Source organism: Salvelinus fontinalis, chromosome 12, assembly GCF_029448725.1.
Source record: "Salvelinus fontinalis isolate EN_2023a chromosome 12, ASM2944872v1, whole genome shotgun sequence".
NCBI classification, from domain to species: domain Eukaryota; kingdom Metazoa; phylum Chordata; class Actinopteri; order Salmoniformes; family Salmonidae; genus Salvelinus; species Salvelinus fontinalis.
The window spans coordinates 16,792,873-16,818,103 of record NC_074676.1 but is presented as its reverse complement, the minus strand read 5'-3'; the positions used below and the strand labels follow the sequence as shown (position 1 = coordinate 16,818,103).

At 42.8% G+C, this 25,231-nt stretch overlaps 2 protein-coding genes across 2 annotated transcripts; one reads left to right on the top strand and one right to left on the bottom strand.

Annotated features, from left to right (window-relative positions):
• The first annotated feature begins 184 nt into the window (after positions 1 to 184).
• LOC129866896 (protein NEDD1-like) lies at positions 185 to 16,581 on the top strand. The gene is made up of 16 exons (XM_055939914.1): positions 185 to 374; positions 1,311 to 1,454; positions 1,676 to 1,770; positions 1,881 to 1,997; positions 2,198 to 2,338; positions 2,548 to 2,777; positions 3,047 to 3,251; positions 3,879 to 4,053; positions 4,224 to 4,334; positions 4,469 to 4,522; positions 4,888 to 4,989; positions 5,290 to 5,522; positions 10,466 to 10,655; positions 12,574 to 12,709; positions 12,820 to 12,886; positions 14,162 to 16,581. The coding sequence occupies exons 2-16, from the start codon at positions 1,319 to 1,321 to the stop codon at positions 14,264 to 14,266; spliced, it is 2,097 nt and encodes a 698-aa protein (XP_055795889.1). The 5' UTR covers positions 185 to 374; positions 1,311 to 1,318; the 3' UTR covers positions 14,267 to 16,581.
• A 464-nt stretch (positions 16,582 to 17,045) lies between these two features.
• On the bottom strand, positions 17,046 to 19,693 carry LOC129866897 (zinc finger MYM-type protein 1-like). The gene is made up of 2 exons (XM_055939915.1): positions 17,432 to 19,693; positions 17,046 to 17,293 (listed from the first exon to the last, which is right to left on the bottom strand). The coding sequence occupies exon 1, from the start codon at positions 19,597 to 19,599 to the stop codon at positions 17,767 to 17,769; it is 1,833 nt and encodes a 610-aa protein (XP_055795890.1). The 5' UTR covers positions 19,600 to 19,693; the 3' UTR covers positions 17,046 to 17,293; positions 17,432 to 17,766.
• Between the last annotated feature and the right edge of the window lie 5,538 nt (positions 19,694 to 25,231).

The window sequence follows — 25,231 nt, the reverse complement described above, 5'->3', positions numbered from 1 at the left end:
TTGCTTCACAGTCCCCCCTGTTCCATAAGGTGTATTTGATCTGTTTAAAAAATATATAATGTTACTGCTTCCATCAGTTATCTGATGTGGAATAGAGTTCTCTATGGGGGCGTCTATGAGTTGTCTTTCTGGGCTCGGCGTCAGTTAAACTGCAGTTCTGCCAGTGTCCTCTGTATACATGCGATGGCTTGCTTCCCAACTGGAACCCTGGGGACTTAGGGGGGCCGCTGTCCTGGCTGCAAATGCAGGAATGCCCACATGCAGGATCGCCGCCAATTGCGGGTTGTAATTGCACACTATTGAAATTGTTTATGACAATTCCCGTCATTCGACAGACAATTCATAGGACAATTTCACAAGGAAATCAGTAACAAGTAAGTGAGTGCCATGAATTGACAAGCTCGTATTGACTAATGACGTTAGCTGGATAGAATAAGCAAACCCTGTACTTTAAACATTATTTAGCTAATCTAACGTTTGCTAGCTAGCAACTTGATCAAATTTAGCCGCTGGCTAACGTTTACATGCTAGCTACTCTTTCTTCGCAGAAGTAGTCTCAACTAGCTAACGCTAGCTACCTGTGGTTAACTAGTTAATTAAAGTTAGTAGGTTCACTAACTATCCATTTAACTTAGGTGTTTATAGCAGCTTTGTTGCACATTTTGATAATTTTGAATAGTCACAAGAACCACCAACTCGCTTGCCAATTCAGGCTAACTAATTTATCTACTGTAACTTAGCTAGTTGTTTACATTTTAGCTTAGTTGGCTAACGTTAGTAAGCTGTTTTGCTAATGGTGATAGCTAGCTAATGTTCTTGTGACTTGATAAACATAGCTAACGTAACTAGAAGCTGACTAGTTAGCTGATAGTGCATGTAACAAAGTTTGATAAGAACATTTCTCAGCTTTGCTCAAATCTCCATTTGGGCTAGCTAACCTAAATAGCCTGTTAACAATTTAAATGCCATTTGAACTTGTTTTATTATGCATTTCTTCTGTATAGCTTGCTCATTTATTAGCTACGTCATTAACGTTATTTGTTTTCGCTTCTCTGAAAATTTGTTGTGAAATAATTATGTTAACATGGGCTTTCCCTCTATAAGGGAGGTAGTTCTCTGTCATTGATCACTCAGAGTCTTTGTCATATCAGTCTCACTGCAGAGAAAAGACACCCACTGCAAGCTCAAAACATCTTTGCTTCTTGGCAGCAGCGTTATTTCTCAGTAAACGCATCTCATTTTGCATCCACCTGACAACGGGGGAGTGTGTGTGTGCGCCATCACTCACAGCGGTCCTTGTGTCTTTGCAGCCGTTGCTATGGAGGAGGTGACGCATCTGGTGTCGTCCGGCGACTGTGTTAAGATCTGGGACTCAGCCTCCATGACAGTTTTGGAACAGTTCAACCCGCACAGTAATACACACCCTGTGGCCCAAGTGTGCTGGAGCAGCAACAGTATCCTTCTTACTAACCCTTTGGGCATGTACCTATGTTATAATGTATTCTTTTTTGTTTTCCCTTTGCTCTTGTCACATTCTAGTTTAACCATAGTGGTGAGCAGCCCCCACACCTTCATGTAAACAATTTATTTTTTAGGTAATTTTTCTCATCCACCCAGTTCTGTTCTGTGACATAAATGACTATATTCAGTCAGTTGCCTTGACTTGATTCCTCAGATCAGTATATTGTAAGTGCCAGCAGTATAGGAGACAAGCTGGTGGTATCCAGTCTCAAGTCCTCTCCTATCCCAGTGTTGGAGCTTGCAGAGGGGGTGAGTGTATGTGGCCTGACAGCCAGGGCCAGTAAAATATTCTCAGTTCCATTCTAATTCATTACCCTCCCGCATGTTGTCACATTATTATAATATTTTTTTGTCCTCAGAAAAAGCAGACACGTGTGAGTCTGAACTCAACGTCCCAGTACCTAGTGAGTGGGGGGCTTGATAACTCTGTTAACATCTGGGACCTAAAGGCCAAGAGGCTTCATCGCACCCTCAAGGTACCCTCAGTCTTACCAGGACCTGTGACCCTATCCATGGGAACTATGTTCTAGTACTTATATTTTGAACACATCTCACCTGAACACCTGGTCCAAGCTTTCGGTGTAGATATCAAGGCATTTTAGTGTAACCTGTATTACTAGCACAGAGACTCAAGGCGCAATTTCCATCCTCACCTGTCCCTCCTCTCTCTCACCAGGACCACAAAGAGGAGGTGACGTGCGTGTCCTTCAATGGCAGTGACAGCTACATCGCCTCGGGCTCCACCAGTGGTGACATCATCCTGCACAGCATCACCACCAACCTGTCCAGTAATGCCTTTGGACACGGTACCAACCAGGTGAGAGTTCTGTTGGACCTGACACACTTAACACTGTAACCATGACCCTTTGCTTATACTTAGCCAATTCTATCCCAGTGCCTGAGTAGTAGGGGCTAGGGGTTGTTACTGGTCATCAAATCAATGTGAGACTGAAGGATAGACGACAATGACAAAATTTGGGACAATTAAGATGCCTCAGGTCTGAAATTACGTTCCTCCCACCTTAGCCCATCCACGACCTGAAGTACTCTGTGGTTAAGCGCTCCCTACTGGGCAGTGTGTCAGATAGCGGATCGGTGGTCCTGTGGGACGCCAACACTCAGAAGGAGCTGCACGTGTTTGATGGAGCCCACAAGGCCCCCGCCTCGGGCCTGGCCTTCTCTCCTGCCAACGACCTGCTCTTTGTCACCGTTGGCCTAGACAAGAAGATCATCTGCTATGACACCTCCAGCAAGATGTAAGAGCATTAGGTTTAGTATTGACCAAACAAGTTTAGAGATATACTGTTTGACTGAGAGAAAGCCTGTTACCTTGGTATTTTTTTACAAGCTTTGTTGTTGCAATTTTTTGGGGTCAAAACACATTCACATTATTTTGTACTTTGTCAATGATGCTGTCCTATACTAGTGATTAGTTCTTCAACAGCGCAAAGTGGACTTTAGAACTGGCTCTTGTGCTTTCAAGTACAGTGTTGACGTTTGTTTGTTTCCGCTCCTTCTCTCGCAGTATTCTCCGCAACATGTGTGTGGAGTCCCCGTTGACGGCCATTGACTTCACTCCAGATGGGGCAGGGTTGGTAGTGGGCTCCACCCAGGGCAGACTGTACCTGTACGACCTGCGCAACCTCAGCTCCCCTACCAAGACTGCCGCTGCACACAAGACCTCCATCACCAGCCTGCGCTTCCAGAGCTCCCAGAGCAGACACCTCAAGGTAGGCTACACACCTCCAGCGCACTTTTCAATTATTTCCAGTCACAAGATTCGAAAAGTTTAAAATAAACAGCACTCTTTAAAATCACTGAATTGGAATTTCCTAAACTGAGTTCAAATTTTATTTTTGTTAGGGACTGCAGCTGGACTGTGACTGAGACACTGGTTTTGAGGTTTTGGGATGACATTTGTTTGTGCAAGGGGGCACGCCAAGACCATGTGGGTTTTCTTTGGTCTGTTGTGCATGTTGTACGGAACAAACTCTTTTTAATTCCTTAATTTATGTAAATAGTTTGACACTTATTGTGACAAATGCTTTTGAATTGAGTGTTCTATTTCACTTGATGGGAAATGCTGTGCCCTTTTGTCTTTACAGTAAGCATTTGCCCAGAGTAATGCACTTTGTCAGTTCAGTGTGTATCTCTTGATAGCTTGCACTGTAAGCCCTGCATTGTATGGCTATGGGCTCCTGACTAATAAAGGACCAAAATGCTTCTAAACCCTTAAATACAGATCTCAATAGAGACAGTATTGTAGCTTGTAGGTATTTAACTGGCATGTGTTACCTGAGATCAATTAAACTTGACCTTTTCAAGCTAACCATGTCCCTTGGTTTTTCCCCTGTTAGTCCAGTAAAATAGCGTCCAGCAAGTCTTCCAGCGCCCAGACAAGCAAGAGGATCTCAGCCAGGCTGGGTAGTACCTACCTACCAGTAACTACCCCCAGCTCCACCTCCAATCCCCCCTCTAGCCTGCCTGCACCCCATGCAGTAGAAAGAGGGGATGGACAAGCCCAGGGCACAGGTCAGACTCGCTCTAGTACCTCAAATATACTCTGGCCAACATCCTGACCTGAAACACCAGCCGATTTCCAATTCATGGTCTAGACCAGTGGTAGTCAAACCTGAGCTTAGAGGTCCAGAGAGCAGATTGTGTGTGTGTGTGTGTGTGTGTGTGTGTGTGTGTGTGTGTAGGCACACACAAAGAGGCAGAGGGCCAGCTGGGTGTTGACTGCCTGCCTAGTCTGGACAAGTTCAGCAGCGTGGGTAGAAACAGCCTGGACATCTTCTCCCCCGTAAAAGACGGTGAGCTCCACACTTGCTTTGACTTCAATTTAGTTTCAACTTACTCTCTGGTATATCAAGTTTAGATTTGGTTGTCAGTCTCTCTCTCTCTCTGTTTTCTTTTCAAACTGACAGCTTGTTTTCTTTGTCTTTAGATTACAAAGCCCACAGGATGAGTGGTGATGCTCCTGGTGGAATCAAAGGGAATGGTAGGTGTATTTGCCATGTCCTCTTTTGGCCTTGTCCTCTTTTACAGTTCAAGTAGTTCTCTCGTTGAATGAATGGTCATGAGGACCGTGCACCGCTAACCATGAGTTGAAGACGTGCGTCTTTTTCAATTATCCCTCTGTAATAAACTTGATGCAACTAATGAAGGGCTTGGCAAGTAGTTGATTCAGGTGTGTTAGTGCTGGGCTAGAACAAAAATGTGCACCATGTGTGGTTCATCCAGGAATGGATTGAGAAACACTGCTATAAACATTCAACAAAGTTCACTGTCCACTGTACATCTCATATATATACTGGTGTATATGATTTAGACCACATTTGTGACTGTTGTTTGTATGTACCATAGCGATCAGTTTGGATATGTTCTCCAGAGAAGGGCAGCAAAGCATGGAGAAGTTCAGCAAAGTGGGACGCAACAGTCTGGACATTTTCTCTCCTGTTAGAGAGGGTGAGATTCCATTTGTGTGTCTCTTGACATTCAAAGTTCACATTGTTCTGCACAGCTTCACACACCTGCAAACTTTTCCAAATCCTTTCCACTTTAATAGAGGGATACTGAGAGTTTATTGCATTTACTTTGTTCTACTTACCCAGAGTCAGATTAACTTGAGGATACCATTTTTATGTCTCTGTCTGCAGTATGGAGGAAGTTATTGGTAGTTTCGTGAGCCAACACTTAACTAGCATTAGCGTAATGACTGGAAGTCTATAGGTACGGTAACGCCATTGATTCACTTGATCTTTGCAGATTACAAAACCCATGGAATGACTGCAGATGAATCAAATGGGAAGAAAGCAAACAATCTGGACTTCCTCCCTACCTACTCTGGTGGGCCCCCACAACACAAGACTCCCCTGGGCACCCTTGGAGGAGGGTGCTGTTACAGCCCCCTGCCTGTCTTCCAGACCCCTTCACCAATCAAAGAGGAGCTAGCCATGCCTCCTGCACCAGCACAGACAGATACACAGGACTCAAAAAGGGTCAGTCTACCTTATTCAATCAGCTGTTGTACCTTGACCAACTTGGAATGCTGACACAGACCATTTGAACCAGGAGTATTCAATTCTTGTCCTGGGGTCTTCCCAGCCCAACACTATCAGACCTGATACAAATACTTAAGGACGTTCATTACTTGAATCAAATGTGATAGTGTTGGGCTGCAACAAAAATGTGCCGATCAGGGAGGCCCCAGAACCAGAAATGAAACCCCTGATTTAGTCTCTGTTTTTCCTTTCAAAATGTGCAGTGCCTTCAGAAAGTATTCATACCCCTTGACTTATTCCACATTTTGGTGTTACAGCCTGAATTCAAAATGGATTAAAGATTTAAAAAATTACACACAATACTCAATAATGACAGTGAAAACAACATGTTTGTACATTTATTGGAAATTAAATACAGAAATATCTAATTTACTTAAGTATTCACATCTGAGTCAATACATTGTAGAAACAGCTGTAGTCAATGCCAAAGATGCAAGTCTCTAAGAGCTTTCCACACCTGGATTGTGCAACATTTTCCCAGTTTATTATTTTGAGAAGTCTTCAAGCTCTGTCATTTGTTGTTGTTTATTGCTAGACAACCATTTTCAGGTTTAAGTCAACTGTAACTCGGCCACTCAGGAACATTCTCTGTCTTGGTAAGCAACTCCAGTGTAGATTTGGCCTTGTGTGTTAGGTTATTGTCCTGCTGAAAAGTGAATTCATCTCCCTGTGTCTGGTGGAAAGCTGACTGAACCAGGTTTTCCTCTAGGATTTTACCTGTACTTAGCTCCATTCCGTATCTTTTTTTTATCCTGGAAAAACTCCCCAGTCCTTAATGATTACAAGCTAATCCATAACATGATGCAGCCACCACTGTGCTTGAAAATATGGAGAGTGGTACTGAGTAATGTATTGGATTTGCCCCAACTATAACACTTTTTTCAGAACCAAAAGTTAATTGCTGTGCCACTTTTTTTTCTTTCTTTTTTGCAGTGCTAGATGGCGCCGGCAGATTGTGTTTATTTGCATTGTTTGTTTCTTATTTTGTACATAATGTTGCCGCTACCGTCTCTTATGACCGAAAATGACTTCTAGACATCAGGACTGCGATTACTCACCACGGACTGGCAGAATCTTGTTTTTCCTTTCACGACTCTGACTGGCCCGACGCAAAGGGTATACTGCTTCCTCGGGAACCGGACCCGGTCCCCGTGATCTGCGTGAAGAGGAGGTGGAGAAAGAGGGGCCGAAGGGCGGCTGCCATCGGAGAGTTCGTAGGTGATCGAATAAACTGCCACTTCTCCATTCTGCTAGCAAACGTGCAATCCTTGGAGAATAAAATCGATGAGTTACGCGGAAGATTAAACTACCAACGGAACATTAAAAATGAACATCTTATGCTTCACGGAGTCGTGGCTGAATGACGACAATATCAACATACAGCTGGCTGGTTATACGATGTACCGGCAGGAAAGAACAGCAGCGTCTGGTAAGACAAGGGGCGGCGGACTATGTATTTTTGTAAATAACAGCTGGTGCACGATATCTAAGGAAGTCTCGAGCTATTGCTCGCCTGAGGTAGAGTATCTCATGATAAGCTGTTGACCACACTACCTACCGAGAGAGTTTTCATCTGTATTCTTTGTAGCTGTTTACATACCACCACAGTCAGAGGCTGGCACTAAGATAGCATTGAATGAGCTGTATTCTGCCATAAGCAAACAATAAAACGCTCACCCAGAGGCGGCGCTCCTGGTGGCCGGGGACTTTAATGCAGGGAAACTGAAATCCGTTTGACCTAATTTCTACCAGCATGTCACATGTGCAACCAGAGGGAAAAGAACTCTGGACCACCTATACTCCACACACAGAGACGCATACAAAGCTCTCCCTCGCCCTCCATTTGGCAAATCTGACCATAATTCTATCCTCCTGATTCCTGCGTACAAGCAAAAATTAAAGCAGGAATCAACAGTGACTAGATCGATTTAAAAAGTAGTCAGATGAAGCAGATGCTAAGCTACCGGACTGTTAGCACAGACAGATATGTTCCGGGATTCCTCCAATGGCATTGGGGAGTACACCACATCAGTCATTGGCTTCATCAATAAGTGCATTGGTGACGTCGTCCCCACAGTGACCCCAACTAGAAGCCATGGATTACAGGCTAGAGCTGCCGCTTTCAAGGAGCGAGACTCTAACCCGGAAGCTTCTGAGAAATCCCGCTATGTCCTCAGACGAACCATCAAACAGGCAAGCATCAATATAGGACTAAGATCGAATCGTACTACAGCGGCTCCGATGCTCGTCTTATGTGGCAGGGCTTGCAAACCATTACAGACTACAAAGGGAACCACAGCCGAGAGCTGCCCAGTGACTTGAGTCTACCAGATGAGCTAAACTACTTCTATGCTCGCTTCGAGGCAAATAACACTGAAACATGCATGACAGCACCAGCTCTTCCGGGAAGACTGTGTGATCATGCTCTCCGCAGCCGATGTGAGTAAGACCTTTAAACAGGTCAACATTCACAAGGCCACAGGACCAGACCGATTACCAGGATGTGTACTGCGAGCATGCGATGACCAACTGGAAAGTGTCTTCACTGACATTTTCAACCTCTCCCCGTCCGAGTCCGTAATGCCAACATGTTTTAAGCAGCCCAGCATAGTGCCTGTGCCCAAGAACACTAAAGTAACCTGCCTAAATGACTACTGACCCGTAGCACTCACATCTGTAGCCATGAAGTGCTTTGAAAGGCTAGTCATGGCTCACATCAACACCATCATCCCAGAAACCCTAGACCCACTCCAATTTGCATACCGCCCTAACAGATCTACAGATGATGCAATCTCTGTTGCACTCCACATTGCCCTTTCCCACCTGGACAAAAGGAACACCTATGTGAGAATGCTTTTCATTGACTACAGCTCAGCGTTCAACACCATAGTGCCCTCAAAGCTCATCAATAAGCTAAGGACCCTGGGACTAAACACCTCCCTGTGCAACTGGATCCTGCCGCCAGGTGGTTAGGATAGGTAACAACACATCCGCCATGCTGATCCTCAACACAGGGGCCCCTCAGGGGTGTGTGCTCAGTCCCCCCCTGTACTCCCTGTTCACTCATGACTGCACAGCCAGGCACGACTCCAACATCATCATTACATTTTCCGATGACACAACAGTGGTAGGCCTGATCACTGACAACAACGAGACAGCCTATAAGGAGGTCAGAGACCTGGCCGTGTGGTGCCAGGACAACAACCTCTCCCTCAACGTGATCAAGACTAAGGAGAGTATTGTGGACTACAGCAAAAAGAGGACCGAGCACGCCCCCATTCTCATCGACGGGGCTGCAGTGGAGCAGGTTGAGAGCTTCATGTTTCTTGGTGTACACATCACCAACTAACTAACATGATCCAAGCACACCAAGACAGTCGTGAAGAGGGCACAACAAAACCTATTCCCCCTCAGGAGACTAAAAAGATTTGGCATGGGTCCTCAGATTGTCAAAAGGTTCTACAGCTGCACCATCGAGAGCATCCTGACTGGTTGCATCACTGCCTGGTATGGCAACTGCTCGGCCTTCGACTACAGAGGGTAGTGATAACAGCCCAGTACATCACTGGGGCCAAGCTTCCTGCCATCCAGAACCTCTATACCAGTCGGTGTCAGAGGAAGGCCCTAAAAATTGTCAGACTCCAGCCACCCTAGTCATAGACTGTTCTCTCTGCTACCGCATGGCAAACAGTACCGGAGGGCCAAGTATAGGTCCAAGAGGCTTCTAAACAGCTTTTACCCCCAAGCCATCTGGCTACCCAGACTATTTTCATTGCCCCCCACCCCTCTCCCCCTCTTTACACCACTGCTACTCTCTGTTGTCATCTATGCATAGTCACTTTAATTACTTTGCCTACATGTACATACTACCTCAACTAACCGGTGCCCCCGCACATTGACTCTGTATCGGTACCCCCCTGTATATAGTCTCGTTATTGTTATTTTACTGCTGCTCTTTAATTACTTGTTACTTTTATCTCTTATTCTTATCCGTAATTTGTTTAAACTGCGTTGTCGGTTAGGGGCTTGTAAGTAAGCATTTCACTGTAAGGTCTAAACATGTTGTATTCAGCTCATGTGACCTATACAATTTGATATAGTGCCTTGTTGCAAACATGATGCATGTTTTGGAATCTTTTTTTATTCTGTACAGGCTTCATTTTCACTCTTAATTAGATTAGTATTGTGGAGTAATTACAATGTTGATCCATCCTCAGTTTTCTCCTATCACAGGCTTTAAACTCTATAACCGGTTTAAAGTCACTGTTGGCCTCATGGGGAAATCCCTGAGAGGTTTCCCTCCTCTCTGGCAACTGAGTTAGGAAGAACACCTGTATCTTTGTATTGACTGGATGTATCCAAAGTGTAATTAATAACTTCACTATGCTCAAAGGGATATTCAATGTCTGCAAATGTTTACTCCTGAAATTATTTAGGCTTGCCATAACAAAGGGGTTGAATACTTATTGACTGAAGACATTTCAGCTTTTCATTTTGAATTAATTTGTTTAAAATAATCTAAAAACATAATTCCACTTTGCCATTATGGGGTATTGTGTGTAGGCCAGCGTTACAAAATCAAATTTTAAATTCAGGCTGTAGCAAAACAAAATGTGGAAAAAGTCAAGAGGTGTGAATACTTTCTGAAGGCACTGTACACAATAGTCAACCTCTCATACAGATGAAAGTTGTCTCCCACCAATAAGTAAACCCCCTCTAAAATAGGCATTATTTTATGCCTGGCTTCTACTGTAAGGCTTCTCAAAATAGGACTATGGATGCAGGATTTAATGGCTTCTAAGCAAGTTGTGGTCCAGGCAGTACTGAAACTGGAGACAATGTTCAAGCTGCTCTTCACCTGTTGTCTGTTCGACTGACAGTATGAGAAGGACAGTGGTTCCAGTCTGGAGGGTGAAGCCACAACCACGCCCACGTCATCAGCCCAGACCTCACACAGCCAACCAGCACCTCCGTTCTTCACCCCTGAACCCGGCCTGAGGACCAATGATGTGCAGGCCCAGCTGAGCTACAACACGCCCCTAAATGGTGCGCTGCCCATTATTGTACCAGGTGAGTTTGTGTTGTTATTTGTCTATGTGGGTGAGAGCTGTAGATAATATGCTATATCAATGAATTTAGCATAACACGTATTATAGCATACATAACTACACCGAACAAAAATATAATCGTAACATGTAAAGTGTTGGTCCCATGTTTAATGAGATGAAATAAAAGACCCCAGTATTTTTCTAAATGCACAAAAATGTTTTTATATCCGTTAGTGAGCATTTCTCCTTTGCCAAGGTATGCCACACCTGTCAGGTCGATGGATTATCAAGAAGCTGATTAAACAGCATGATCATTACACAGGTGCATCTTGTGCTGAGGATAATAGAAGACCACTCTAAAAAGTGCAGTTTTGTCACACAACACTAAGCCACAATGTCTCCTTTTTGAGGGAGCATGCAATTGGCATGCTGACTGCAGGAATGTCCACCAGGCCTCCCGAGTGGCGCAGTGGTCTAAGGCACTGCATCGCAGTGCTAGCTGTGCCACTAGAGTTCCTGGTTCGAGTCCAGGCTCTGTCGCAGCCGGCCGCAACAGGGAGGCCCATAGGGCGGCGCACAATTGGCCCAGCGTCGTCCGGGTCAGGGGAGGGTTTGGCCGGCATCGTGCTCTAGCGTCTCCTGTGGTGGGCCCGGGTGCATGCACGCTGATACTTTTGCCAGGTGTACGGTGTTTCTTCCGACACATTGGTGTGGCTGGCTTCCAGACACATTGGTGTCAAGAAGCAGTGCGGCTTGGTTGGGTCGTGTTTCGGGGGACGCGTGGCTCTCGACCTTCTCCTCTCCCGAGTCCGTACAGGAATTGCAGCGATGAGACAAGACTGTAACTATCAAATTTGGATACCACGAAGAGAAAAAAATAGCAATTAAGGAATATCCACCAGAGCTGTTTCCAGATAATTGAATGTTAATTTCTCTACCATAAGCTGCCTCCATTTTTCAGAATTTGGCAGTATGTCCAACCGGCCCCACAACTGCAGACCACGTGTATAATGTTGTGTGGGCAAGCGGTTTGCTGATGTCACCGTTGTGAACAGAGTGCCCCATGGTGACGGTGGGGTTATATGATATGGGCAGGCATAGACTACGGATAACGAACACAATTGCATTTAATTTATGGCAATTTTAATGCACAGAGATACCGTGACGAGGTCCTGAGGGCCATTGTCGTGCAATTCATCTGCCGCCATCACCTCATGTTTCAGCATGATAATGTACGGCCCTATGTCGCAAGGATCTATACACAATTCCTGGAAGCTGAAAATGTTCCTGCATACTCACCAGACATGTTACCCATTGAGCATGTTTGGGATGCTTATTATCATCTTATCATCCTATTGACGTGTACTGCAGTGTGTTCCAGTTCTTGCCAATTTTAGCAACTTCGCACAGCAATTGAAGCAGAGTGGGACATCAAATCAAAGTTTATTTGTCACATGCGCTGAATACAACAGGTGTAGGTAGACCTTACTTACTGCTTACTTACAGGCTTACAGTGCAATTTTTAACAAAAAAATGGCTATTAGGGGAACAATAGATGTAAAGAAATAAAAAAAACAACAGCAAAATAACAGTAGCGAGTCTATATACAGTATTCCATAGACCACAATCAACAGCCTGATCAACTCTATGCGAATCAAATGGTGGTCACACCAGATACTGACTGGTTTTCTGATCCATACCTCTACCTTTTTTTTAAGGTATCTGTGACCAACAGATGCATATCTGTATTCCGTCATGTGAAATCCATAGATTAAGGCTTAATTTATTTATGAACTATAACTCAGTAAATATTTGAAATTGGTGTATGTTGCGTTCATATTTTTGTTCAGTATTGTAAAATATGAAATTATGTATGCACAGCATTACATGTACAGTTTGTGGTAGTGAGTTGATGAAACTAATGGAAAATACCCTGTCAGTGTCTTTGGCAGTGGCATCCTCGCTATCAGAGAGAATAGTGGAGGCTGTTGGAGCAGAGGATGGAGGCGCTCCCCTCACATCTCTGCAGATCCAGTTCATCCGCAACATGATCCATGAGACCCTGGAAGACTTCAGGTGGGTGCACCTTCTCACAGCATATCACTTACAGTTGCCGAACTGTCTTGTGCACTGTTTCTCTGTTCAATAGTTTTGTTGATTTTTGACTAACCCCGTTTCCTCCACAGGGACGCCTGCCACCGAGACATAGTGAACCTCCAGGTGGAGATGGTCAAACAGTTCTACATTCAGCTGGTATGTGACATGTCCCTCTGGTCTTACTCCACACGTGTCCACTGTGACACATAGGCCACTGCACACCAGTCATGGTTTTTAATTTTTAAGTTTATCAATCAAATAAAAATCGACAGATCAACCAGGATCCGAATGATACTTTAGGGCATCTGTGTTTGCGTGAATCACCTGCATATGTGCGATGCAGCCAATTCAAAACATACAGTTGAAGTCGGACGTTTACATACACTTGAATGGAGGTCACCCACTCTGTAGATGTTAATATTATCCAAAAAAGTATCAATTACAATTATACACATCAGTTATGTAAGCTAACAACCAGCATACAGTTGAAGTCTTAAGTTTACATACACTTAGGTTGGAGTCATTAAAACTCGTTTTTCAACCACTCCACAAATTTATTGTTAACAAACTATGGTTTTGGCAAGTCGGTTAGGACATCTACTTTTTGCATGACACGTAATTTTTCCTACAATTGTTTACAGACAGATTAGTTAACTTATAATTCACTGTATCACAATTCCAGTGGGTAGAAGCCTACATACACTAAGTTGACTGTGCCTTTAAACAGCTTGGAAAATTCCATAAAATGATGTCATGGCTTTAGAAGCTTCCAAATGGACAATGACCTAAAGCATACTTCCAAAGTTGTGGCAAAATGGCTTAAGGACAACAAAGTCAAAAGTCCTATAGAAAATGTGTGGGCAGAACTGAAAAAGCGTGTGAGCAAGGAGGCCTACAAACCTGACTCAGTTACACCTGCTCTGTCAGGAGGAATGGGCTAAATTCACCCAACTTATTGTGGGAAGCTTGTGGAAGGCTACCCAAAACGTTTGACCCAAGTTAAACAATTTAAAGGAAATGCTACCAAATACTAATTGAGTGTATGTAAACTTCTGACCCACTGGGAATGTCATGAAATAAATAAAAGCTGAAATAAATATTTCTCTCTACTATTATTCTGACATTTCACATTCTTAAAATAAAGTGGTGATCCTAACTGACCTAAGACAGGGAGTTTTTACTAGGATTAAATGTCAGGAATTGTGAAACTGAGTTTAAATGTTTTTGGCTACGGTGTATGTAAACTTCTGACTTCAACTGTTTAGCAATTATTAGCATGTATTAATGTTTTCGTCATGTCCCCAAAAAATGATCACGACACTCGCGAATAATACAATTTTAAGAAATCATAATTTAAACGATAATATTTAGTTTTATTCCTTCTGTCAAAATGTGTGTAAACCTTGCTCTTGGTTCCTTGCTGCCTTTCAGAACGAGATCCATGGTCTGATCGAGAAGTACTCTGTCAATGACTCGCTGGTGGAGGAGATCGAGAAGCTGAGGGAGGAGAACAAGCGACTCCGAGACAATTACTGAGAGGTTGACTTGATAGAGTTAATCACCCCTGGATACAGTTGTTGTCCCTTCTCAACTCGGACAGAAAGTCTTCCGCAGAGCTTAAGGTCTATGTGGAATAATCGTGCCAGAGAGAGAACTCTGAAGGCTAAAGGTGCCATTTTTTTGTATCCTGGTTTAATGCCCTCCATCTCTTTCCATGGCATGCAGGGACCCTTTTGTATTCTCACCAGTTTATTTTGTACATGTCAAATTGCCAAGGGCCTTGGAATGAATTAATTAAGAAGTGCCTTACTAGTTGTAACCCAAGGGCCGACCAGTATGTTATCAGTCACAAGGTATGACACAGTGGTTATCATGCTGGACTGGCCCGTGATGGCATGGCACTATTTTTCCCCAATAAAAAACCGGTCTCTCCTCTCGCAGGTCCTTGTTGACTCCACCAGTGGATCTAATATAATGGACAAGTGTAAGTAATGATGCAAACTCCGTTACAATATTGCTGATACCTATTCATTCCTTTTAGTTCTGTGAAGGAGAGATCAACAAGGACCTAGGGATTGGAAGATGCATTAGCTTGGGATTGCGCTTAAATACTTATCTTCAGTATGGTTGAAGTTGATAGTATCTTTTGGCTTTTACTGGAATACTGAAGATAAATTAGGGCATGCCTTTGTTGGAAGACATAATCATGATAGTGTTTGTTGTGGACTAAGTAAGAAAAGGCCATATCGGTCGGTCATCAATTTCTCTTGTAAGCAAAGTGGTGCCGAGCTCCCCTCTATGAAGGGTGCTTGCATCGCCAAGTTTCTGTTCCTCATAGTTGAGTTTCTTTTGTTATAGATTTTTTTATAAGAGGAAAATAAATACTCTATGTATACAATCTCTTAACCTGTTTGGGCTGCAAGCCCGAATTCGGTACGACAATGACAACAGCTGCAGGGCACGAAATTCAAAATCTATTTTTTAAAAATATTTAACTTTTACACATTAACAAGTCCAATACAGCATTTGAAAGATAAACATCTTGTCAATCCAGCCAACATGTCCGATTTTTTTAAATGTTTTACAGAGAAAACACCACATATATTTATGTTAGCTCACCACCAAATACAAAAGTGGACAGACACGTATGGATATGATTATGAAGTATGAATTATGATTCAAGTAGCATGCACAAGCCAACCGAAATAAACTAAAACCAACCTAAAGAGCCCAGAAAAAACTACCTCAGATGACAGTCATATAACATGTTACACAATAAATCTATGTTTTGTTCATAAAAAGTGCATATTTTAGCTATAAATCAGTTTTACATTGATGCTACCCAAAAATGCTAACACATAGCTAGAGTCTGAATCCAGACGGGAGTAGCCAGAGAAAATACATACACCAACGTCGGCTACTAATTACACCTCATAAAACATTTCAGAAAAACATATGGTGGATAACTAATGAAAGACAGATATCGTGTGAATAAAGCCAACATTTCCGATTTTTGAAGTGTTTTACAGCGAAAACACAATATATCGTTATATTAGCTAACAACATAAGCTAGCATAAGTCAGCACTAGCATTGGTCAAGCGCTAGCCTAGCACAGTTAGCCCACTTAGCACAGCACAGCTCAACAGATATATGAAAAAGCATCCCAAATTGGGTCTTATCTTTGTTGATATTCCATCAGAATGTTGTAACGGGGTCCAATGTCCAGTAGAGTCTTTAGTTGGGTTCCAGAACGAATTATTTCCCTCTTTGGTTAGCAAGCACGATAGCATTGCGGCGCTACACAGCGTTTCTTCAAAAAATTCTTCCGTCGTATCACATCTAAAGTCCAGAATAAATTGCAATAATATAATTAAAGTATATTGAAAAAACATACTTTAGGATGATTTTGTGACATGTATCAAATAATATCGTAGTCAGACATCATATTCACCGTTATCTACCTTGTTCCAGAAGCCGAGACCAAATTATCCTTCGCGCCCGGAATTTTTTTTTAACTGCGCAGGTCTCACAAGAAGGTGTGTTATTCAGTCCATGGACGAGATATTCGACTCCTTTCAATTCTCACTTCCGCATTACAGCCTGACGAAGGCCTGTGACGTGTCCCTATGGTCCCAAGTCAAAGGGCCTTTTATAGAGAAGGTCTTAAAGAGACACATCGCATTTTGGAAATCTCAATTCGGCTGGGAAAATGGCTGTAAAAATATTTCTGTTCGACTTAGAGAAACAATTCAAACCTTTTTAGAAACTATAGACTGTTATCTATCCAACAGTAGTAAATATATGCATATTGGAAAATAAAAAGTTTCTTAGGAGGCCGTTTGAAAATGTGCACACATTTTCCAGTTTTTTCAATATTCAGCTTGCAGCCCAAACAGGTTTTAATGTAACTCATTCTGATTTCAGTGAGACGCAGGAGACCGTTGAAAGTTTTCAGTTACAATGCACCATGAATGGTTCCAAAGAGACAGCATGTTAATTGTTTAATTTAACAATGAATACAGGTGCAACACTTACAAAATAACTTAAACATCTGTAATAGTATTGATTAAAACAAATCTGATGCTTAGAGCCCAAATACTTCCTAATGGAGGAAATTAAAAACTAGATCAGACTGCATCATTAAAATGGAGTAAAAGCAACTATAGGATCAGTACTATCTGGGATCCTTGGGACGTCCTTAACCACAGTAGCGTGCCGTGGGCCTGGGGCCTGGGCCTTCAGTGAGGTCCTACACAGTCCCACCCGAATTAATCCACCTCTTAATACAGAAACGCAGTATAACCAGGTGTTGCGTCACCTTGAAATTGACATTTTTATTCAGAGAATTGCAGGGGAAGAGTACAATACAGTACAGTTCAACTAATAGGCAAGAACATAGTCGAGTGCAACAGAGTTATATTAATATTCTTCTTCTATCCATTTCTGGTCCACAAACTTTGAGCTTTAAGTCCCCCAAAAAATAAATACAGTGTGTTCACTAAACAGCGCATTGTCGCACCCAAAGCAGTTTCACCGTGATGATAAAGACACATAACTATTCACTGAAAATAAAAGAAAACAAATAATTTGCAACATAGGCTATTTGCCATTTTATTTTGTTAATATATAGGGTATTTAATATTAACGAAATAAAATGCGAAACATACATACTTAATAAAATGCATTGTATGCCTAATCACCAAAGACTGATTATTTGAACACAAAATCCTTCCTCCTTTCTTTCCTCAAGAAGACTTCAATGACTCTGTTGTACAGTCTATCTGTGCGTTTTAGTTCCACCAATAAGTCCTTTTCTATCGACATGGAGGCTAATGCTGAAAGCCGAGTCTGTCCAGTAGCATTTCTGGAATACGTTTTGATTCGCTTTAAGGCCGAGAATGACCGCTCGACAGAAGCCGTGGACACAGGGATAGTCACTGTCACACATGCCAATGTGTAAAGTTGCCCCATGTCCTCATTCAGATTTTTCTGCTTAAGGAAATCAAGGAGATCAGAGGGACTTTTCCCTTCAAAATCAGTCATAGCATACATTACAGTCAGTTCTGTTTTTAGCTTGGATAGGTCGAACAGTGTTCCGTGACTCTCTGTTAAGCTGGAGAAGGCTGTTTGCGGGAATTTTTTCCGGTAGGTCTGAAAGTGCCGGGGGTCCAGGAGGGAGAGAAACATACATTTTTCGTGGTCTTGAAACCTGTTTCGTATCTGGCAAAGAATGTTGTCCAGAATATTGCTGTGGATTATTGCTGTGGAGTTGTTGATAGTATGTGCGAGGGTCTCCTTGTGCTGGGCCTCTGCGTGCGCTGGGTGAACTTGAGATGCGCGCTGTGTCATCGTAGATTTGACTGAACCTGCACCTCTCTCGCTCAATTGTGTCACAAAACTCGTTCACCCTTATCAGGCAGAATTGTACATCCAAAGTTTGTTTCTGTAGAATTCCAAAAAGCACATCCGAATAATTAAAAATCCCATTGAATGTTTCAAGCAAAAAACAAAACTCAAAATCATCCAAACGTGCATTAAATCCATCAGCCATAAGCACAGTATCCCCGTCATGGTCATCATGATGTTCCAGTAAGTGGTTAAACAGCTCCTTTAGGGCAACTCTCTTTTCAAAGACTGCATTGACCAATCTAGATGTATATTGCCACCTCGTTGGTGCAACCTTAGGAAGACGACGCTTGCAGATGTCATCCAGCAGTTGCGTGCGTTTAGGGGATCGTGAGAAAAATGCTGCAAGGCCATTGAGGTTGGCAAAGAAGACCTTGCATTCTTTAAGCTTTGAGGCTCCTTGAGTCAGTAGTAAATTTAGTCGATGTGCATAGCAGTGAATGAATAAGGCCATCGGTGCCCTCTCCTTAACTTTAGCCTGCACCCCATTGAGTCCAGATGCCATGACTGCTGCGCCATCAAAACGCTGTGCCACAACTTTATCCAGACTACATTCATTTTCCTCCAAGAAACGGAAAATAAGAGCGGCAATGTCATCAGCTCGCTTGCCGCTTGTCACATCTTCAAATCCGATAAATCGCTCCTTGACTCCTGTGTCCGTCACATAACGCAGGACGAGTGAGAGCTGTGCTGCATTTCCCACATCTGTTGTCTCGTCCACCATAACAGCAACAAAGGGAGCTTTTTTAATCTCCATTTTGATCTCTTCTCCCATCACTTCAGCAATAGCATAAATTAGGTCATTTTGTATTTTGCCGGACGTCCCAATGAACACTTTGTTAGTGGACAGGTGGCATTGTAAATCTGTGTTGCTTTCAGAAAGAAAAGAAAGAAGCTCCACGTAGTTCCCTTTGTTTGTGGAGTCAGCACTTTCATCGTGTCCCCTAAAAGAAAGTTCCTGTTTACCTAAAAACATGACACAATCAATGAGTCTTTTCAATATTTCCCTATTTTTCTTCACCTTTTCATTGTGCAGCTCCGTTGCCCTGCGCGTGTGTTCATTGAGCTGTAGATCCACTCGGGTGTCCCCAAAAGTTTTCAAAGGCACCATTGCTTGTAAGTGCCCAGCCGTACTTTGGTGTCTCGTTGCTGCCTTGGTTAGACAACTCAAGTTTGCAAAGCCAGTGTGGCTCCAAACACCAAATCGATCACTTGCAAATAATAGGCATTCCCAGCAGTACAGTTTGCAGTGCTTCTCGGAGCCTGTGAGCCATTGATAGCGCTCGTAGTTGGAACTTTGAAAGTGGCGAACGAACCCCTTTCCCGCCTGTGACAGGCTTTGTAGCATCGGCGTCGGGTGACCTCTCCTTACAATGTCTAACTTTTCTTGATAAGTTCGTCTTGAGAATGGCGTTATAATTATATCCTCGACCAAATCGATATCTTCTCCTCCTTCCGCCATTGTGGGTTGAAAAAACAGCTTAGTAGTACGCAAATTAATTCGTTTATCAAATTCAGTTTCCTAGATCTGCATATACCTGCCCATAGGACCTGCCTCTCAATATTGGTAATCCAATCAAAAGACGTATACGCACTACGCCTGCTAGCTGGCTCCTGTGTAACACTGGAGCCAGCCAGCAGGCGTACAATAGCCAACTCTAAAGCTGATTGGTTGACACTAAATTTTCATTTCCATTCACTATAAGCTACAAGCGCCCGCACTGTTGATTCTGAAGGCCCGAGGGCAGATTTTAGACCCCTGGCAACACATGATGGCTGAATATGATTGGATAAAAGATCTAACATAAAGACCAGCCCTCCAAATCTCAACCTGGTGCTGGAAGGAGTGCAACCAAGAGGAAAGCTATGAAATGAAGAGTATAACTCTTACTCTGGGGAATAATTTAATACATATTTGTGGGGAAATATATATTTTTTTAAATATTATATTCTGATGATGTTTAGGCCAGCAGAGAAGGCCTTGCAGGCCCTGACGGCCCACCACTGTGTGAAATGCATGTGATATCAACAGAGAAGTATATTTTCTGGGTGATTTAAATATTGACTGGCTTTCCTCAGGCTGCCCACTCAAGAAAAAGCTTCAAACTGTAACCAGTGCCTGCAACCTGGTTCAGGTTATCAGTCAACCTACCAGGGTAGTTACAAACAGCACAGGAATGAAATCATCAACATCTATTGATAACATTTTTACTAATGCTGCAGAAATTAGCGTCCAGATCCATCGGATGTAGTGATCACAATATAGTAGCCAAATCTAGGAAAACCAAAGTTCAGAAGGCTGGGCCTAATATATTGTATAAAAGGTCATACAATAAGTTTTGTAGTGGTTCCTATGTTATTAATGTAAATAATATCTGTGCTGTGTAATGAGGAGCAAACAGACACGACACGTGACACATTTATGAAATTGCTTATCCCAGTTACTAATAAGCATGCACCCATTAAGAAAATGACTGTAAAAATTGTTAAATCCCTGTGGATTGAGGAATTGAAAAATTGTATGGTTGAGAGGGATGAGGCAAAAGGAATGGCAAATAAGTCTGGCTGCACAACCGATTAGCAAACTTATTGAGAAATCATGTGACTAAACTGAATAAAAAGAAGAAACTACACTATGAAACAAAGGATAGTAAAAAGCTTTGGAGCACGTTAAATGGAATTCTGGGAAGAAAGGCAAACTCGGCTCCATCATTCATTGAAACAGATGGCTCATTTCATCACAAAACAAACTGATATTTAATTAATTTTTGGCATAACATGGCAGTAACAAATGCTGACACTACGCATCCAAGTATATCTGAGCAAATTATTAAAGACAAATATTGTAATTTAAAATTCTGTAAAATGCGATTGGAAAAGGTGAAAAAATTGTTTATCAACAATGACAAGCCACCGGGGTCTGACAACTTGGATAGAGAATTACTGAGGATAATAGCGGACGATATTGCCACATCTTCAATTTAAGCCTACTAGAAAGTGTGTGCCCTCAGGCTTGGAGGGAAGCAAAAGTCATTCCGCTACCTAAAAATAGTAAAGCCCCCTTTACTGGCTCAAATAGCCGACCAATCAGCCTGTTACCAACCCTTGGTAAACTTTTGGGGAAAAAATTGTTTGACCAGATACAATGCTATTTTACAGTAAACAGATTGACAACACACTTTCATCATGCTAATAGAGAAGGACATTCAACAAGCACAGTACTTACACATATGACTGATTGGCTGAGAAAAATGTATGATAAAAAGATTGGAGTCTGTTTTGTTAGACTTCCGTGTGGGTTTTTACATTATCGATCATAGTCTGGTGCTGGCAAAACTTGTGTGTTATGGCTTTACACCCCCTGCTATATTGTGGATAAAGAGTTACCAATCTAACAGAACATAGAGGGTGTTCTTTAATGGAAGCCTCTCCAACAAAATCCAGGTAGAATCAGGAATTCCCCAAGGCAGCTGTCTAGGTCCATTACTTTTTTCAATCTTTACTAATGAATTGCCACTGGCTTTGAGTAAAGCCAGAGTGTCTATGTATGCGGATGACTCAACACTACATGTCAGCTACTACAGCGATGACTGCAACACTTAACAAAGAGTTGCAGTTAGTTTGAGTTGGTGGCAAGGAATAAGTTAGTCCTAAACATTTCTAAAACTAAAAGCATTGTATTTGGAACAAATCCTTCACTAAACCTTAAACCTCAAATCTTGCAATTAATAATAGGGAAATTGAGCAAGTTGAGGTGACTAAACTGCTTGGAGTTACCCTGGATTGTAAACTGTCATGGTCAAAACATATTGATACAACAAAAAAGGACTCAGGAAAATTGCAATTGGTTCAAGGCAGCACGGTACACAGAGCGCTAATATTAATAATATGCATGTCAATCCCTCCTGGCTCAAAGTGGAGGAGAGATTGACTTCATCACTGCTTGTATTTATGAGAGGTATTGACATGTTGAATGCACCGAGCTGTCTGTTTTAAATACTGGCGCACAGCTTGGACACCCATGCATACCCTCAAGAGAGGCCCTCATCCCTGAGTGTAGCTCCGAGGCCACAGCTACTCACGTCCGCACTGACCACAGTTGGTTTGCTTGGCGTCGTAGTATGCCAAGACCATCATGCTGTGGGGGTGTTTTTCAGCAGCAGGGACTGGGAGACTAGTCAGGATTGAGGGAAAGATGAATTGAGACTGTTTTTTTTTTCTTCACTAAAACATGCAAAAAATCCCTGCTAGGGGGAAATGCAGGTTTTAACTAATTAAACAACAAAGAAATATGATCTACATGATCAGTCTCTGTGTGTAAAATAAGTGGTTAATGTGAACCTAACTCACAGCTTAAAAAATGTAAAGAAAGCAAGCCAATGTTATTTGTTGTCTAGACTTTACTGCAAATGACACAAGTCTTGAGAAAAAAACAATACACTAATATTGCAGTTAGCCATGACAGCCTTTATAATAGAATGCTAATGACCACACACATCTAAACATTGCACTTGGGAAATAAACATCTTAAAGTAGAAAAAGAATGAAACCAACAGGCATTCTATTTTTGCTCAATTATAGAGGCCAATATAGTAGACATCGACAAGTGCACAAGGCTACATGTGTGCAAAATAACGTTCACTGAGTAAAAAAAGTAATAATCCCCCCCCTCACTCACGTGTTACTGTCAAGTTCAACACAACAAAAGCAATATATTTGGGCTACACTGCACATTACATTGTCTGTGGACATCTGTTCTTCAAAGTGTACAATGTGCCAGCAGAGCATGATACCCTTTGTTAGCAGAAGTGATCTCTTTCAGGCAGAGTACACTTGGCATACCTCTTTTTAACCACTGTATTGAAAAAATGAGAGAGGGAAAGTGTGTGGTGTTCCTTTCACCTCTATAGTGGCATCCAGCTTAAGCCAGGCCCAGCTCCAGCTTCACTTGATCCCTGAATCCATTTGTATAACAAGCAATGCCTCATTTTCACCTAATTCTCACATTCTGAAAATATACCACATACTGTAGAGGAAAAACAGTTCACAGATGATAGTAGTTAGTTTGTTAACATTTCACACAGATTGCCATGGTCCAGTAAGCAACTAACGCGTTATAACTTGAGGAACGGCAAGGAGTCGTATACCAGTTAATACTATAGGGAAATTGTTAGGTTACTAACGTTAGCTCATCTGATGTTAGCTAGCTAATGTTAACTGTCTGACTTTATTAGCCATCTTATTTTCACACAAAATCAATCATTTGATCAGCTAAGTTGGCTAATGTTACTCAACATTTTTCTGGCCAGCTAACGGAGAATTCGATCCAGCTAGCAAGATGATTGGTCCACCACACTTTCTTCATCACCTCAAACTTTCCAAATGCCAGTTTTTCAGTTACAGCTTATGAAGTATGCTTCATCACCTTCTCACCCCTATCTCCATGGTCAGGCTGCTCACCTACCTCTTATCGTTCAAGTTGTACATACTGCTGTAACTGGCAAACTGCCTTTCCACTCTGTCTTTCCAGAGCGCGCACTGATGCTGTAACTAGCAAATTGGTTGTCTCTTCTCCAGTTGTGTGCTGCATTCTGTTATGTGAATGATTGGTTGAGCCTTGGATACAGCCAGTATTGCTCCAAATGAGCATCACTCGTTCGCTTACAGCCAGTAGTGGGGGAGAGGAGACCATTGTCTGCACACAGGCTGGATGACAGAGGAGACACGCAACGATGCAGACCTCCAAATGGTCATGGGCTACATCCGAAAAGGTTGGTTTCAGAGAATGGTGCAGCTACCCTACTCACTACAGGGATACCACACAGCGAGAGCACATCTATCGGAGCTGGATGGACTTGTGCTATATCAAGACAGGATTGTCGTTCTAGTTTCACAGAGAGAAGAAGTTCTACTAGTGGTGGCCGGGCATCAGCACCCACAGAATTAGAGGGAGCATACTTAGTCACACAGGACAACAGATAGGACAGGAGAATTACACAAGATAAACAGACTGACCCTAGCCCCCCCGGCATAAACTATTGCAGCATGGATACTGGAGGCTGAGACAAGGGGGGGGAAACCGACGATACACCCGGGCAGGGCCAACCAGGCAGGATATAACCCCACCCACTTTGCCAAAGCACAGCCCCCACACCACTTTGAGGGATATCCACAGACCACCAACTTACTACCCTGAGACAAGGCTGAGTATAGCCCACGAAGATCTCCACCGCACGAGCTGGAGGTGGCGCAAAACCAGACAGGAAGATCGTCAGACACATCTCTCCTAGGGACGGTATGGAAGAGCACAAGGTCAGGTCAGAGCCAGAGAATCCCAGTAGAGAGAGGGGAGCTGGCCAGGCAGAGAGAGCAAGGGCGGTTTGTCGCTCCAGTGCCTTGCATTTCACCTTCGCACCCATGGGCCAGACTACACTCAATCATAAGACCTACTGAAGAGATGAGTCTTCAATAAAGACTTAAATGATGAGACCGAGTCTGCATCTCTCATATGGATAGGCAAACCATTCCATATAAATGGAGCTCTATAAGAGAAAGCCCTGCCTCCAGCTGTTTGCTTAGAAATTCTAGGGACAGTAAGGAGGCCTGCGTCTTGTGACCGTAGCGTATGTGTAGGTATGTATGGCAGGACCAAATCGGAGAGATAGGTAGAAGCAAGCCCATGTAATGCTTTGTGGGTTGGCAGTAAAACCTTGAAATCAGCCCTAGACTTAACAGAATGCCAGTGTAGAGAGGCTAGCACAGGAGTAATATGACACATCACACTTTTTGGTTTTAGTGCTAAACGCGGCTGCTAGAATCTTAACTACCTGAAGTTTATTTAGTGCTTTAGCTGGAGACTAGTGCATTGCAGTAGTCTAATCTAGACGTGACAAAAGCATGGATTAGCTTTTCTGCATCATTTAACAGAAAGTTTCTGATTTTTTTTAAATGTTACGAAGATGGAAAAAAGCTGTCCTTGAAACAGTGTTGATATGTTAGTCGAGAGATCAGGGTCCAGAGTAACGCAGAGATCATTCAGTTTTATTTGAGACTGTACAACCATCAAGATTAATTGTCAGATCCAACAGCAGATC

Bases quoted from the DNA above. Each gene is read 5' to 3' on its own strand.
- LOC129866896 (XM_055939914.1), top strand. From the start codon at position 1,319: ATGGAGGAGGTGACGCATCTGGTGTCGTCCGGCGACTGTGTTAAGATC. The intron at 5,523-10,465 runs GTCAGTCTACCT...TTCGACTGACAG, and splicing joins ATACACAGGACTCAAAAAGG to TATGAGAAGGACAGTGGTTC. The intron at 10,656-12,573 runs GTGAGTTTGTGT...ATACCCTGTCAG, and splicing joins GCTGCCCATTATTGTACCAG to TGTCTTTGGCAGTGGCATCC.
- LOC129866897 (XM_055939915.1), bottom strand. From the start codon at position 19,599: ATGGCGGAAGGAGGAGAAGATATCGATTTGGTCGAGGATATAATTATA.